We start from the raw sequence: 18,040 nt of genomic DNA on the forward strand, positions 1-18,040 counted from the left end.
TTTATGTAATTGAAAGAAAGCCAGTTGTTCAGTAGGTCAAGAAGCAGTCACCCCCCAACCCCCGCGCCCCAGAGCAGGAATTCTAAAGAAAAAAGTATGTCAGTCCCATAAAATCTATGGTGCTCGGCTTGCAATGAAGCACAAATAGTTTTACGTTGCAGTTGGTACTAGAAAGTCAGGAACAAGAAATTGGACTGCAGTGGGAACACAGAAAAGAAACGACATTTTTCTCCTGTAGCATATGGATTTCTCATTAGTCTATGTAAGGGAAAACTGGGGGCGGGAAGGGCTCAGCCATGCAGCTGTCCACACTCTCTCCCCTCATCATTCTGCTGCCACCACACCTGGTCCCCAGAGACACCCTCATTTCTTAGCTATTTTGGCTTAGGTACGGACAAATCCCCTTGGTTCAGCAGAGACTAGCCTGGAATTTTTAAGAGACACTTTGCTAGGAAACTAGAGGGAAAAACAAAACAAAAGTAAAAACAGGAAATAGAGTATAGAAATTATTTTTAAAAAATAGAGTGCAAAAAGAAAAAATCCCTTAGCCTAAGATAACTGCAATCTAGTATTAGCATTAATTGACTCAGTTTACCAGGCACATACTTTCCCTGTTTTTGTTTGTTGATTTCACTTTTCCATGATATTGTCTCTCTGAGGAATTTGTACTGAAGTCCCCTTTTTCAGTTTTTGTACGTTTTCCTGTTTTTACTCAAGAATCTGCTCTGTCTTCCTCTGGGGAAGGAATTGAAATTGGCATTATACTTCCTTTCTCATATAGACAAATGACTGATTATTTGGAGAAACAAGCTTTAGTGGTTCCAAACACAATCTGAGGACCAATGCTAAGAGTTCATGATAAAGATTTGACTTGCCTGGGGTGAAGTGAAAAACACAATGTCATGAATTTTTTTAATGACACCGAAGGACTGACCCTTTTACTCTGGGACTTTTTTTTCTTACCTTTTAGATGTTAAAATAGCAGATAGTTGTGAGGCTTTTCTTTGGTTTTGTTTTTTATGTCCTTGGCAATATTAAAAGGTGATAACTGTAGGTGCCCCTAGTTTTAAAAAATTCTCCCTGGTCCTGAAATCCAAAACTCCGGCCAACATATATTTTGTAAGACACCAAAGTATCCCATGTTGTTTGTATGCTTTGTGGGTCGTCTGAACAATTATTTTATAGGTAAATGTTTATAGGTAAACAATTTTCCTGACAGAGCATGGTCTATGTAGTTAATTGTTTTCAAAGGCAAAGGATGCAGTTTTTGTAAGTCCGATGTTCTCTTCTAAGGAACCAGATAGTTGAAAATACAGTCTGCATTTTCAGTATTCACTTATTGACTGAATATCAATAAATGTGCTTACCATACACTAGGTCCTAGGCGAATACAAATATGAGTAAGTCATTGCCCCTGCCTTCAAGGGAATCCTGGACTAGAGAAGAAGACTGAGGTTTAAACAATGGTGCGGGCTGTGAGTACTCGGAGCCAGGGAGAAAAAAGTGCCTAACTCCGTACTGGACAGCTTTACAGAGGAAATACATTTTTCCCAAGGAGTAGTCAAGGAAAGGCATTCTAGGCAGACATCTGCAAAGACTGGCAACCTCAATGAATGTGCTGCATTAGAGAGACATTCCCTGCAACTTCAACATGGGAACATGGAGGAGGGTGACAGAAGATAAAGCTGGAAAGGCATTGCGGTCATTTCATATTCCACAGCTATTTGTTACTGAAGAAAAGGCTTTCATACCTGTAGGCTAGGAAAAGGCCTTAGCAAGAAAGCTGTATTACGTAATACCTTTATTCATTAGCTTCTCCTCACTGAATGGGTTTCACAATTGCCACTGTAATTTAATGTGGGTTAACGTCTTTGAATACAGATTCAAAGAGTTAGCTACCAGACAACAGCACAAAGGAAACCTGATGTACGCATTTTTGCTGACCATAAACTTGTGCTGAGCCCCGGGTGAGCCTCAGCTGCCATGAGAGCAGATGCCATGGTCACCATCCCAGGAGCCACAGACTCTGGGGAGCAACAGGAGCCTGCCCCACGGGGGCCTGGCCTGCCCACATCTGGAGCACTGTGCTTGGGACTGCATCCCTTGCAGGGGATAGATAGATACAATCTCGAGGAAATGACCTAGAAACCATCATAAGGAAAAATGAAATGAAAGAGGGTCAGGACAACTGCCTTTGGTCATCTCAACAGATTTCTGGAGGCAGAGGCAGATGACTTACCATGGGTTACAACCGTGGACTGAATGAAAATTGGAGAGACTGATTTGGGCTCAATGTAAGAAATAATTTTTGAGGAGCTTTTTTTTTTTTTCCTCGTCACGTAGTACTCTGGGATGAGTTTGATGAAATATGGAAGTGTTCTGACAGAAACAGGATAAATATATTTATTTATGGAAATGCTGTAGAAAACAATCCTATATTGAAACAACAATTGGAGCTCTGGAACTCGTCATATCTTTTTTTTTTTTTTAGACGGGAGTCTCACTCTTGTCACCCAGCCTGGAGTACAGTGGTGCAGTCTTGGCTTACTGCAACCTTTGCCTCCCGGGTTCAAGCACTTCTCCTGCCTCAGCCTCCCAAGTAGCTGGGATTACAGATGCATGCCACCACACCTGGCTAATTTTTATATTTTTAGTAGAGATGGGGTTTCACCATGTTTGCCAGGGTGGCCTCGAACTCCTGGCCTCAAGCGATCTGCCCACCTTGGCCTCTCAAAGTGCTAGCATTACAGGTGTGAGCTGCCACACCCGGCCCCATCTTTAAATTCTAAGAAATTTTAGCATTTTTCCCCCATTTTTTAAGTATCCGACTCCTGACTTTACCACCCTTATCTTTACATTAACCCAATTAATTGTGAATTTCCTTATTTTTTAGTATCTGACCAAAAGGATACCACAGAACCCAAGATATCAGCATGTCAAATCAAGACTGGACACTGGTGAGTAAAGAATAGAAAATAAGAATTTTTTTAAAAGTCCAATAGTTAATTATTGACAGAAAGCAACCTAACATGCCTAGTATAAATCACAGCTAAGAGTTTCTCACTGTTTTGCCTGATGTCTTTCTGGGCTCAGGATTTATCCTTGAAAGATGTTTTTCAGGTTATCAGTAAAAATTTATATTCACATTATTTAGCTTATTATTCCTTACCACATAATAAATAGTATAAACTGAGAAAGTGAAATTCCAGAAATCAAAACCATTGTTCAATAAGTTTCAGTGCTGAAGCTAAATAAATATCAGGACGTCAGCCTCTATTTTGGTATACCTTAAGTGTATTCCTTTAAACTGGCAGTAATATATTAGACACATGCATATTTGTTCAATACAGTGTTTGCAAAATGCTGACCATATATGAAGTTATGGACTATGAGAGATGTAAAGATGAGTATGAATTGTGTCTTTTTTTAGTCAAAGAGCTTAGATTCAAGTGGAGGCAGACAGACTTGAATGAGCAACCGAAATACCAGTCAGAATTTAATTAGTGCTGCAGTGCAGGTAAAATGAACTGCTTATTTCCATGCTGTCCTCATTTTTCAGTGTTGTGATAAAAACTGTTGCCCAGACCCTAGTGGATTTGCAGTCTTGTGAGGTTTTTTGGTTGTTTGTTTTTGTTTTTTTTCAACCTTTTAAAGCCTGGTGTGGAAAATTCATGTGATTAAAATGGTTTCGCTAGTGGATTGGGGTACCGTATGCCTTTAGCAATACCAGATTTTCCACCAGTAACCTCAAGACAATTGAGAAAAGTAAATGACGATGTTGACTTTGTTTGAATCATCTTCTTCATTTTGTTTCTCTTTCTTCAGTCTCCTTCAAAAATTATCTTCCATTATGCCTGTTTCTTCATATAAAATAGACCGAAATTCAGTGTTTTAAATTCACCTCATTTGCAAAATGCTATTTCTTGGTACCCTTCATTCAAACATTTCCATGCCATACAGGTATTTATCCTTGCAAATATCCTGTTTGATGGGCAGGTGAAAATATTACCTGTTTTAGAAGAGGAGGAGATTGTGGCACAGGGAGTTTGTCATTTATTTGGAGTTCAGTAGTGGAGATAGAACTAGGATTGTATGCAGGATGAGGAAGTCAATACTGGAGATCTGGTGCCAAGTCTGGTGTACTGTTTCTTAGGCCATACTGTTCCTGCATTTCCCCCAGCCTTGTTTCTTCTGCCACAAAAACTCTCAACTCCTTCATCTCTACCCATCTAACCCCTAATTGCAACTGTGATCCACCCTTCTGAAGTAAGTGATTCTGTGAGGTAAGCATCTAGATTTAAAATGCTGTATTTTTTCTGAGAAGTGTAGGTATTATTTTACAGAGTACTATAAAGGAAGGAATTTCTTTTGGAATCTATATGCTTTCTTATAATTAAAACTTTAAGAGCTGAGGTTTATTTCAGATATATAGATTTGTCTATGCCTTCATAGTTTGGTTTTTTTTCTTGTGGAAATTAAATTGGGATTTGTTAGTGACAGCTCCCCTCTTCCTCTTTAATTCTTCAATTCTTAACCAAAATTTGACTCAATAATGGTACCTGAGATTAATTTCATTTTTTTGGTATTGAAATAAAAGTATATCTGCTTTTTATAATACATATTAAATACATATATCCTTTTCTATCCTGAGATTTTTAAACTGGTTTTTTTGTTAAACTTTTAATTTTAAGATAATTGTAAATGTGTATATATTTTGTAAACAATGCAGAGAGATTCCATGTACCCTTTACCCAGTTTCCCAAAGAGGTGACATTTTGCAAAACTATAATGCACTATCACAACAGTCTGATGTTGATACATACAGTCAAGATACAGAGCATTTCCAGATTCCTTATGTTGCCCTTTTATAGGCACATCCATTTTCTACTCCTGCCCCTTTCTTAGCCCCTGTAATCACCAGTCTGTTCTACATTGTCGTAATTTTGTCATTTCACAAATGCTGTATAAATGGAATCATGTAGTATGCAACCTTTTGGAGTGGCTTTTTTACTTAGTGTAATTTTCTGGATATTCATCCACTTTGTTGCATGTATCAGTAACTTGTTCCATTTTATTAATGGCTGGTATTCCATGATATGGATGCACCAAGTTTAACCATTCACCCGTTGAAGGACATCGGGGTTGTTTCCACTTTTTGGGTATTAAAGTAAAAGTGCTGTAAACACTCATGCATGTGTTTTTGTTTGAACCGAAATCTTTGTTTCTCTGCAGTAAGTGCTCAGGAGTACAACTGCTGATCATAACATAGTTTCCCATGTAGTATTTAAAGAAAATGCCAAACTGCTTTGCAAAGTGACTGTACCATTTTACATTCCCACCAGCAATGGATGAATGATTCCTTTTCTCCATATCCTTGTCGGCATTTGGTGTTGTCACCAGCTTTTTTTTTCTTTTTTTTGGCCATTCTGATATCTGTATGATGGCATATCATTGCAGTTTTGTTTTGGTTTGTTTTATTTTTGAGACAGAGTCTCACACCGTCACCCAGGCTGGAGTGCAGTGGCATGATCTCTGCTCACTGCAACCTCTGCCTCCTGGGTTCAAGCGATTCTCCTGTCTTAGCCTTGCGAGCAGCTATAAAATTACAGGTGTGCTTCACCATGCCTGGCTAATTTTTCTATTTTTAGTAGAGACAGGGTTTTGTCATGTTGGCCAGGTTGGTCTCAAGCTCCTGCCTCAAGTGATCCACCTGCCTTGGCTGGGATTACAGGCATGAGCCACCTTGCCCAATACCCATTGCAGTTTTAATTTGCATTTCCCTATGGCAATGGTGAACATCTTTTCATGTGCTTGTTTTCTGTGTATCTTCTTTGGTGAAATATCTGTTCATATCATTTGTCTATGTTCTAATTAGTTTGTTTGCTTTTTTTACTGTTGAATTTTGAGAGTTCTTTACACATTCTAGCTACTGGTCCTTTGTCAAATATATGGTTTGCAAATATATTTTCCTAGTCTGTAACTTGCGCCTTTTCATCCACCTAACAGGGTCTTTTGAAGAACAAAAGTTTTTAATTTTGATGAGGTCCATTTTATCCACTTTTCCATGATCCACTTTCATGGATCATGATTTTGTTATCAAGTTTAGAAAGTCTTTGCCTGGACTGGATCCCAACGATTTTTTTTTTCTATCATAATTGTTTTTGTAAAAGTTTTATAGTTTTATATTTAAGTCCATGATAAATTTTGAGGTAATTTTTATATATAAGAGGTATGACTCATATCAAGACTGTTTTTGCTTATGGATATTCAATTGGTCTGGTGCCATTTGTTTAAAAGGTTACCTTCTCTCCATTTAATTTTGTGTTCACCTTTGTCAAAAATCAGTTGGGCATATTTATATGGATCTATTTCTGGTTTCTCTGTTCTGATCCCATGATCCATGTGTCTGCCTTCTGCTGATACCATAGTCTTTATTCCTATAGCTGTATAGTAAATTAGATGCTTAAAATTGGTTAGACTGACTATGCCCACTTTTTTTTTCTTTTATCTTTTTCTTTTTCTTTTTTTTTTTTTTTTTTGAGACAGGGTCTTACTCTGTCACCCAGGCTAGAGTGCAGTGGTGCAGTCTTGGCTTACTGCAACCTCTGCTTCCCGGGCTTAAGCAATTCTCCCACCTCAGCCTCCCAACTAGCAGGGACCACAGGCGGGTACCGTCATGCTCGGCTAATACTTTTTTATTTTTTGATAGAGACGGGGTTCTACCATGTTGGGCAGACTAGTCATGAACTCCTGACCTCAAGTGATCCACCCACCTCAGCCTCCTAAAGTGCTGAAATTACAGGCGTGAGCCACAGTGCCCAGCCTTGCTTTTTCTTTATACAAGTATTTTAGCTATTCTAACTATTCTAATTCCCTTGCCTTTCCATATCAATTTTAGAATAATCATATTTACATTTACTTTTTAAATGCTGTGATTTTGATAGGAGTTGCATTAAGACTGTTTATCAATTTAGGGAGAAATGACATATTTACTGCGTTGAGTAACCACTAGTCTACTTTCTGTATCTATGGATTTATTTGATTCTTCTGAACATTTCATGGAGATGCATGAAATGTAGCTTTTTACGTCTGGCTTCTTTCACTTAGTGTAATGTTTTTAAGATTCATCTATGTTGTAACATGTGTCAATTCTTCATTCCTTTTTATTGCCAAATAATCTTCTGTTGCATAGCTATTCCACGTTTTGTTTACCCACTCAACAGTTGATGGACATTTGGGTTGTTTCCAGTTACTGGACATAGTGCTCCTAAGAACATCAGTGCACAAAGTTTTGTGTAAACATGTGTTTTTAATTCTCTTGAGCATATACCTAGGACCTGAATTGCTTTTCATATGGTAACTGTTTTTCATATGGTAACTCTCTTTTTTGAGCAACTGCCAAACTGTTTCCACAGCAGCCACACCACTTCACACATTCCCAGCAGCAATGTAGGAGGGCTCTATTTTCTCCACATCATCACTAATGCTTGTTATTGTCCATCATTTTCATTATACCCATCTTTGTAGGCATGAAGTGGTATCTTATTATGGCTTTGATTTGCATGTTCCTAATGACTAATAATGTTCGAGCACCTTTTCCTGTGCTTTTTGGCATTTGTATATCTCCTATGGAGAAACGTCTATTCAAATCATTTGCCCATATTTACGTTGGGTTATTTTTCTTCTTATTTGTTGAGTTATAAGAGTTCTTTTGGGTGGGAGCAGTGGCTCACGCCTGTAATCCCAGCACTTTGGGAGGCTGAGGCAGGTGGATTACCTGAGCTCAGGAGTTTAAGACCAGCCTGGGCAACATGGTGAAACCCCGTCTCTATTAAAATACAAATATTAGCCGGACTTGGTGGCATGCATCTGTAGTCCCAGCTACTCAGGAGGCTGAGGCAGGAGAATTGCTTGAACCTAGGAGGCGGAGATCCAAGATCACGCCACTGCACTCTAGCCTAGGTGACGGAGAGAGACTGCATCTCCACACATACAAAAAAAAAAGAGTTATTTTATGTATTCTGGATACTAGAGTCTTGTCAGAAATATGATTTGCAAATATTTTCTCCCATTCTGTGGGTTGTCAAGGGTTTTCTTAGGGTTTTCTTTTACTTAGCTGGAGGAGTAGCTAAGTACATCTACCCCATCTTTCTAGAAGCAGAAGTCTCCCAAACTAGTCTTACAAAGCTTTTAGAAGGACCAAAGTGTGTTTCATTGCTTAAAACTCAAAAGTATTTTAAAGTCAGTGTGGGAGAGAAATCTTATTCTAGTGTTCAATTTTTTTGTTGTTGTTTCAAATTTAGAAATTATTCTAAAGTCAATTTAGGGGAAAGATTTTTATTTTATTGCTTGTTTTTCTGTGCATTTTTGTCTTACTGTGCTGTGTATTTAGAAAATATTTTCTACCTAGTGTGCAACAGCCTATGCATTATGTGCCAAGATACAGATCCCTACAGCCCTTTGGGTAGCCAGCAGGGCCTAGAGCAACCCAAACCCAGCATTTTATCTACATGTTATCATTGTATGTGTGTCATGAGGTGAAAAGGGTGAGGAGTTAAGAAAACAGGCTGGGCACGGTGGCTTATGCCTGTAATCCCAGCACTTTGGGAGGCCAAGGCCAGTGAATCACAAAGTCAGGAGATTGAGACCATCCTGGCCAGCATGGTGAAATCCTGTCTCTACTAAAATACAAAAATTAGCCGGGTGTGGTGGCGCATGCCTGTAGTCCCAGCTACTCAGGAGGCTGAGGCAGGAGAATCGCTTGAACCCAGGAGGCGGGAGGCAGAGATTGCAGTGAGCTGAGATTGCACCACTGCACTCCAGCCTGGCGAAACAGTAAGATTCTGTTTTTTTAAAAAAAAAGAAAAGAAAAGAAAAGAGAAAAGGGACCTTATAGCCCAAGTAAGAGGACAGCATTTCTACCTGTGGTATGTCTTTAAGCTCCGTAATCAGAACATTGGAAATAGGCACAGGAATGAGTGAGTGCTTCTCATTTTTAGGCTAAATAGATGGGTCTTTAATCTTTTCTTAGCAAACAGCAGGCAATTCAGAGTAATCACAAGAAGTCAAGAATTTTCTGATATCTCCTGTCTTCACCCAAATCATCTTCTACTGCAAAGACTGCTATCTTCTTCCTGGGTAAAGATTATTTTTTGTTTTTAAACCTCTGGTTCTGCTTCTCATACAAACTCAAATACTGATGTGCAGCCATGGCTAGAAATCTCAGAATTATATTTCTTTTGTTCCATAGGTGCCTGAGTGTGTCTTACCAGCTTCCCAGCACTGCCAGACTGTGCCATGAATGGATTATGCTTCTGATGAAATCCCTGGCTGTGTTTTATTCAGTCACCACCGCAGGGTTCTTGTATATTCTCAAGCACCCTCTCTGGGTTTCAGTTTTGCAGCACTGCAGGCTGATCAAGGGACACTTTCCAAACCACAGGGCTCTCCCTTTATTTGTCCCCACACTCTTTCATTGGCTGCATTGTCCTCTCATTTCTATCTGTATTCAATCTAATTTCCAATTTCTTTAGCTTTCTGAAATTCTGTATGCTTTCTCCATTCAGTCTTTTTTAGCCTTATTTTTGTCATTTTAAAAATTTACCTTCCTGTTATTATCTCTAGATAAACTAGTCATTCCCTCTTTTTTCCTTTGGCCTTTACGTTTCCTGAATATTTGCTAATAGCCTTGATTGTAAGCACTCAGACTCATTATAGACTAGGTACTCTTCATTTTTATTTGTTGTTTAATTCTGTTTCTTACGTCAAAGAGAGAAATGTATGTGAAAAGCTTTTATAAACCAGAAAACACTATACACACATATCACTTATTGAGGTTAACAAAGGACCACTGTGCCTCTTTTCATGCTTTCTGCTCTTCCGAGCCAAGAGAACTTCTCCATAAAGGAAGGAAATATTGAAGAAAAATAAAGCCATGGAGTTGTCTCTTAGCAACTGAGTTCGTGCATTATAAATCTCATCCACTTTAGACTACTGCTGCACAAAATCACTTGCTTTTCTTATTGGCTCAGTATAAATAATGTTATTAAATTATAGGAAAACAAAACAAATGAGTCATTCATTTAATCAGTTGTACTCTGTCTTTGCATAGCACTATTGATATAGTTGGGTGGTTTCTTCCTCTTGATACTAACTATAAACTTTTGTTATATATCTTTTATCACAACTTTAGTTGTAAACAAAGTAGAAGCTAAATACTACCTTCCGCATTTCTAGACTGCTTGATTTGTGAAGCAATATGAGTCATATATGTAGCACTTAACATGCACTGTATATAAGTCAAGTTGTACATAATTTAAAGAAAATCAGATGTGTAGAAACTCAACCCAAATTGGGATGTGATTATTTACATTATAAAAGAAGTCATTATAAGGATTTTTCAGATAGTCAATCTCCATAGTATATTTAATTAGCAAATACATATTTTTCCTTTTTATTTATTTATTTATTTTTATAGCAATGGAGTCTCACTGTGTTGACCAGGGTGGTCTTTAACACCTGGCCTCAAGCAGTCCTTCCACTTCAGCTTCCCCAAGTGCTGGAATTACAGGTGTGAGCTACCACAGCTGGCCGATTTTTGTTTGTTTGTGTTGAAATAGGGTCTCAGTCTGTCGCTCACATTGTAGTGCCGTGACACTTGTTCACTGCAACCTCCCCTTCCTAGGCTCAGGTGATCCTCCTACCTCAACCTCTCAAGTAGCTGGGAGTACAGGGATGTGCCCCATGCCTGGCTGACTTGCGTGCATGCGTGTGTGTGTGTGTGTGTGTGTGTGTTGTGTGTGTTACAGAGATGAGGTCTCACTATATTGTCCAGGCTGGTCTGGAACTCCTGGGCTCAAAGCAATCCTGCCTCCTCAGCCTCCCAAAGTGCTGAGATTGTAGGCATGAGCCAGTGCACCTGACATTCATTCAGCAAATATTTTTTAGTGTCTCCTATGCTAGACAATGGAAGGGATAAAGATTGTGTATGCATGCATGCGTGTGTGTGCGTACGTGCCCATAAATAGTCTTCAGTGTTCCGTCTAGTAAAGTAGATAAGACAGTACAGTGATAAATGCCTTGTGAGTCATAAGCTGAGTGCTATAGAAGCTCAGAGGAGGGAAAGGTCACTTCCTGCTGGGTGAGCTATTATGAATATGTGGCGAGGTGGTACGTTAGAGAATGGAAGACTGAGAGTTTGTCAAGCTAAGTAATTAAGGCAATGTTGAAGAGGTAGTGAGTTAGCATCCAGCGCTAGAGCAAGGAGTTTCAGCTTTAGTTAAGAAGCAATGGGGAGCCACTGACTTTTTTTTTCTTTTTGATCAAAAAGTTTTATCTAGGAAAATGTATCTGGCAGTAATGTGTAATTTCAATTTTTTTTTAAATAGTTCTTGGATAGTCTTAGGCTCCTTCTGTACAAAACAAAGCCATATTTATAAATAAATGAATTATGAAATGGATTCATTTCCAATCTTTTTAAAAGGTAGTCAGAAACTATTTTGAGAGGCAATTAGATATAGTAAGATAGGCTGCAATCTTACTTAAGATCTAAGCAGTGTACAAAGTGGGATAAAAATGCTACTTTTCATGATTTCTCAAACCATTTTTAGGGATTTTTTTGTGTCAGCCATCCTGCTATCTCATTTGTCCAATTAAAGCAAGGCAGAAATCCTCCATTCTCCTTTTTCCCCATTCTCGGATAGAATGAATGTCTATACTGAAAAGAACTCATCAGTAGTCCTCTCAGATTTGTTGAAAATTTTGCCAAATATTTGTATAACTCTGCAGAAAACTTTGTTTCTCAGCCTTCTCCTTTATGGGGAAAACAAATAGTGGGCATGATGGCTTACCCTTACCTTTCTGCATTGTGGTGACAGCTGGCTGATAAAAGATAAAGTGTTATGTGTAATTACCCTGAAATGTTCATAATTAATGGAGAAATGAAATGTAGACACTTTGTTAGTAGAAACCACTGTGGTTTGGAAGCAGTGTTTCAGTAATAAAGACTGGATAAATAAGATTGGCTAGTGTTTTTCATTCCTCAGGGAATTTACGACGTAAGATGATCCCCACCTCTCACTATTAAGGAAGTAGCATTTCCTACAAATTTATCTCATGATTAATTGTGTTTTTTTTACAACAACACAACAGGAAAAGGTATGTTTTCCAACAGGTTGGAAATGTGAATCCTGGCTTCGTTACTAACTTGCCATGTCACTAGATAAATCAAGTGATCCTTTTTGTCCCTCATTTTCTGACTAGACTGCCTGAAGCTTCCATAGCCGAAAGAAACTACCTGCCACGTCAGCAGCATGCAACTGTGGGTGACTCAGGGACATATAACCTAAAGCTACTGGGTAAAATATTTTAAGAATAAGACTTGGGAAGCTGAAGAGTGTACTGATTTGCTGTCTTCTTCCCTCATTGTATTGACCAAGCAAGTGTATGCCCGAGTTCAGAGTTGCAGGGGGCAGGAGGGATGTGTGTCCAGGAAGAAATCGTGGCTTCTGCTCTGAAGATCTGGTCATATCTCAGGTCAATTGCAGTCCGAAGAACCTAGGAAAGACCGTTTGTGGTTCTAATCCTGGTGATATTTGGGTCTCTTCTGAGAGGTACTCAGTTTCTCTCTTGAGAAGGCTTAGGCCTTCCTAAAAAAAAAAGTGAAGAAAGAAAAAAAAAGAAGGAAAGAAAGAAAAAAAACAATTGCAATTTTTATTCCATGATGAATTTATGGAAAAGATTTAATAATAGCCAATGAAATAAGTTGTTTTTTGAAAATGTATTTTGGGTTTCAGAGCAAGGATTTTCTTTTTCTGCTTCTGACCCAAACATGAAAAGAAGTTCATAATAGTCCTTGAAATGTCAGTTCATGCTATTAATTGAAAGCATTTCTTTCATCTGCTGTTGGGGCTGTATCTGACTAGATCCTCTCCAGGCTTAAAAAGTTAGGAGCACAGTTTTAGAAATGAAAAATTATTTTGAATGATACCTTTTAGGTGTCAGAAAGAGCTTGCTGCATTGAATTGAATCAAATCGAAGCACACTCAGTAAAAAATAATAGCCCCTGGCTTGACAGCTAGAATTTCATTGGAAACCAGAAGGTTCCTGGCCGAGTTTTTGAATCTGAAAACCTCCAAACCACCATGGCCAGTGCCTAGGATTGTAGAACCATACTATAAAACATGAGGGCTGGGGGCTGTCCACAGTGGTGAGAATCTGCTGTTATTTCTCAGCACATCAAATCTATGGTGAATACTAGTGTGTAGACTGTAGTCTAGTTCAGACTGCAATGTGAGCATGAATAGTAGAAGAGCAAGTTTAGGAAAGAGAAGGAAACTGTGAAGACAAAGCCAAGAGGAGAGGGTTGCTTAGGTAACCACAAAGGCACATTTTAGCCATTCAAAGAACACTGCTTCCTTTTTGCTCCTCTTCTGTATATCTTCCCCACAAAAAGATTGTTGAGGGGGCAAGGGAGATAAAAGGAGGAGAAAAGCATAGACTCAAAAAGAAAAATAAATTGATAAAAAATGATCATCTGTATCTCCTGGAAGTTTTCAGTGTTTTGGGGGTATGCACCCCAGCTTAAACACATTCTACTAAAACATTTTCCTCAGCTCTGCAGCTTTTAATAATGCTGTATTATCCAAAAGATTTTTCTATGTGTGGCCTGTTTGCTGCTGTCCAGAATCCCATAAGAACAGGATAGGAAAGCTTAGGGAATATCTTTCCTCCATTCTGTTTCCACAGTGGTACTCATTTTCTTCCATTTAAAGTATATATAAAATCCTTATTTTCTTTTTAGGTAACAGTATGACTAAATATACTGAGAAGCTAGAAGAGATTAAGAAAAGTAAGTAACACTCTTAATGGTTTGGGGAAATGGAAGTCTATAGTTGTTCTATACGTTGGTTCTGAACTAACAATCGTGTTTTACAGCTGACAGGCACAGAGAGTTATGGATGGGTAGATAAGCCTAGCAGGTGCCTTAAGGGCTGTGGGAGATCCTGGGTGCTATCCTGGGCAGCTCCTCAGATTGTGGCCTGTGGGCCTAAATTCTGCCCTACTTCCATGCCATAGGAGACATTGATGTTGGCATGTAGAATCAGATCTGGTGGAATGAGCTCTGTTTAAGCTTCTAGTGTCATTGTACTACAGTCTTCATGTCCTTCTTCAATATATTTCATCTTTTCTGTCTTACTATGTCTCTATTTGAGATAGGAGTAATAATACCTTCCTTCAGAACATTCTTGTATGTATAAATGAGAGTATTCATGGAAGACAGGGATATGAGAACTTAGTGTTACACATTATCAATTCATTGCAGTCTGTTTTCTTTTCATTAAAAATCATATTTCATCTACATCCTTTTAAAAACCAAATCTGCAAAGATATGTTACCAGTCATTGAGTGCATTACCCTTGCACAAAATCATGATTTTTCAATCTACGTCTAAAACTGACGTAAAGTGTACACTTCAAGGTCAGAATTAAGGAAGAAATAGAAACATCTATTTTCTAAGATGGATTTGCTCATATCTTGAATAAAAGAACCCAGTGCTAGGGAGAGTATTTAGTTAATGGTGGTAAAGAGGTACTCTGATTGATCATAGTTCAGGACTTGGCTCTGGTAATGTACATCTTCTTGAAAGAGAAAATTACACATCCAGAATACACCAGAACATTTTCCTTTTTTACACAGCAGACCTTTTCATTTGAAATCAAAGTGTTCCATTTGAATTACTGCAGCATTGGGAAACCCCAGCCAATAGATGTGGACTCAGGAGCTGCTTTATGCTGTGTTTTCATTTGCCATGTTCAGCTATAACATGCTACAGACTTCTTAAAAATATGTAATGTCACAGTATCCTCTTTTTTTTCTAAACATTTTATATAAGTATATGTATTTTAAATATCTATATAAAATATATACTTTTAAACTCTGGAGAAAGATCTCATTTACTCACCTAGAGTTCATTGTTGCCATCCTTAACTCATCCAAGGCAGGAAGAATCCAACTGGCCTGCTTCTTTTTGGGTTTGTCGTCTCTGTCACCTTTCATCCATTTGTAGCTAAGTGTGAGTTCACATATCCTCACTAGAAATTTGTCCCATAAAAAGGTCCCATTCCACCCAGGTTGCCAGAACCTCACTTAAAATATTTCTTCAAAGTACAATGTGGTTTCTTTAATATCTAAACCTCACGTGGAGGTGACCTCCCAGAAGAAATACCCTTGGAATAGAGCCTTGAAAATGCTTGCTTCACTTTCCCTCTGTAGAAGTGGAGAGCTTCCTTTTAGTAGAGCAGGAGGTTCCTGTTACCCCATTTCACACACTTTGTGCTGATTCCCTGACAGAATTGCTTTAGATTCTCGCTTGACATCTACATTTTGGAAGATATTTCCTTTTCTTTCACCATTTTCTGTTGTAAGCATTCTTTGGGGTTGAAAGGGAGGAGAATATTCCTTTGTTTCATGATACCCTAGACCCATCACTTTACTCAGATTACCTTAGATGCCATTTCTTTCTGTGAAACCACAGACCTTGTTCTGTTACTTCCTTTGATTCATCTTCCACTGTGAGCCCAACTTCCCTTTGCTAATAATGCGTTTCAACAGAACCCTGAAAATGCAGAAATCCTTTGTAATCTGAATATTCTTTCCACTCTACCTGGAGAAAATAGACACTCTGTGTCTATTGACAATTTACAAAGCCCATTCTTGGTTTCTGGTGGTTAGATGACACTAGTTGGACCCAGTGTGAAACATCCTAGATAGTCAGGCCTCTGTCCTTCCAGTAACTCGAGAGAGACAGACTTAGATCCAAGACTTACTGGAGAAGCAAATCTTGATAAGGTATCTGAAACTAGGATTATTTGTCTTCAACACAGAGTTTGGGAGAAGACACAGTAGCAGAAGCTCCATTCTTAAAGCTCTGTTCGCTCTTGTAAGGACAGACTGACAGAGCCTTCCAAGTCATCCTTTTTATAAAAATTTAAACTTACCATAAAACGTCTAGTTTGATCTTTTATCTCTGAGTAATAATGTCAGAAAGTCCTACTGATGGCTGCCCTTCTAAACCAGAACCAGGTACGTAGAGTTCAGGTTCAAATATGTAGGGGGCTTCTAGTGCTTGTGCAGAAGACAGTAGAAATGTCAATCTTTAGAATAAAGCAGTCTTTCTATGTTTGTATAAATGAATCTCTGTTTAGTTAAAGGGGATTTTAAAGTATACGTTTTATGCTTAGAAGCATTTCAAACTATGTTTACCATACCAAAAGAATATCAATGGATAAATGTCACAGTGCAAACTACTTGACAGCTGTTGGCTGTTTCCATTTGCTGATTTATTGTTGTTTTGGTTTGCATAAATGACTTTTGGTGGGAAAGTTGGTGGCAATCAAAAGGAACACTGTAGTTATTTGGTTGTACTTTGTAAAGCCTCAGCTTGGCCTATTTGGGTCTGCATCCTGGCAGGTTTTACAAGTTCCACTGCATATAGTTGTATCTAGAAGAAGCATCTCTAAGCATTTTCTAGAAGTAATGGTCTGTTATTAGCCAAACTGCTCTCTTTAAAACACTTTGGAACAGAGAAGTTTAATCCCCTGTTTTAAAAAAGCCTTGATATATTTACAGAAGGCTAGTTTTTAAAGCAGTATCATTTTCTGACTCTTGAGCCTTAAGTTGCTTAGTAAACCAAGATTACATTATCCTCCAAAGTAACCACCCAGTCTGTGCTGGTTTTTGGAAAATTCATGGAAGTGATTAGTAACACCAGGTAAATAATCTTAAATACCTTTAATCCTTTCCTTTGTCGCTAGGAGTCTTGGTTTATGAGACATTTATGCCGTGAAGGTCATAGCAGTTAACCAGTTAACCTTTAGTAATTCTGAAATAATGAGGCAGCATTCAGGGAGTCATGGGTACCAATATGAAAATCTAGGTGAGGAGGAAAGGATGAGGGTGGGCAGAGTTCAACACTGAAAACCATTCAGAATTTGGCTGTCATCTTCAAAACAGTTTAAAGAAGCTAACCTTTAACACGTATCTATGCAACAGATAACTAAAGTGAGATTGGCTTAGTTTTTAATAACTGTGTAATGTGATAGGAAGAATTATTAACACAAGTGTGGAAATACCTATAGTTGAGTTACAGCTCAGAACTGTAAAGACAGCACTGAAAAATATTGATGTTTTAAGTTTATTTTTTTTTGTTGTTGAGACACAGTTTCACTCTTACCCAGGCTGGAATGCAGTGGTGCAATCTCGGCTCACTGAAACCTCTGCCTCCCAGGTTCAAGTGATACTTATGCCTCAGCCTCTCTAGTAGCTGAGATTACAGGTTTGCAACACCACGTCCAAGTAACTTTTGTATTATTAGTAGAGACAGCGTTTTGCCATATTGGCCAGGCTGGTCTCAAACTCCTGAACTCAAGTGATCTACCGGCATCGGCCTTCTAAAGTGTTGGGATTACAGGCATAAACCATCAAATCTGGCTTAAGCTGGTTTTTATTTTGTTTTTTTAAATGGTGGGGGTAGGCGTGCTGGCTCACTTCTGTAATCCCAGCACTTTGGGAGGTTGAGGTGGGTGGATCACTGTGGGTCACTTGAGGCCAGGAGTTCAAAACCAGCCTGGCCAACATGGTAAAACCCCACTCTACTAAAAATAAAAAAATTAGCTAAGCACGGTGGCAGGTGCCTGTAATCCCAGCTACTCGGGAGGCTGAGGCAGGAGAATTCCTTGAACCTTGGAGGTGGAAGTTGCAGTGAGCTGAGATCACACCACTGCACTCCAGCCTAGGTGACAGACAGGCTGAACAACAGAATAAATATAAAATATTTATTTATTAAATATTGTTATTTATTAAATATTTTATTAAATGTTTAAATAAAATAAAATGGTGGTAAACGGCAAAAACAAAAACACATAACACCAACCATTGCAATGGTTTTTAAGTGTACAGGTCAGTAGCATTAAGTATTTTCACACTATCATACAACAGAACTGCAGAACTTTTTCATCTTGCGAAACTGAGTAGGTTAATT

At 38.5% G+C, this 18,040-nt stretch overlaps 1 protein-coding gene across 6 annotated transcripts in view; it reads left to right on the forward strand.

Annotated features, from left to right (window-relative positions):
• Nucleotides 1-18,040, forward strand: part of CEP41 (centrosomal protein 41) — a 48,648-nt gene that overhangs the window by 14,383 nt on the left and 16,225 nt on the right. For 2 of the 6 annotated variants that reach the window (XM_032275969.1, XM_032275964.1), the window contains exons 2-3: nucleotides 2,894-2,957; nucleotides 13,802-13,849. In XM_032275969.1, coding sequence (XP_032131860.1) covers nucleotides 2,894-2,957; nucleotides 13,802-13,849 — 112 coding nt within the window. Of the gene's footprint in view, nucleotides 1-2,893; nucleotides 2,958-4,153; nucleotides 4,284-10,780; nucleotides 12,357-13,801; nucleotides 13,850-18,040 lie in introns of those variants that run through there. The other 4 variants (XM_032275967.1, XM_032275966.1, XM_032275968.1 and 1 more) reach the window with 4 other exon arrangements.

This window comes from Sapajus apella, unplaced genomic scaffold (genome assembly GCF_009761245.1).
Source record: "Sapajus apella isolate SASKATOON/1434 unplaced genomic scaffold, GSC_monkey_1.0 scaffold7, whole genome shotgun sequence".
In the NCBI taxonomy this organism is placed as follows: Eukaryota; Metazoa; Chordata; class Mammalia; order Primates; family Cebidae; genus Sapajus; species Sapajus apella.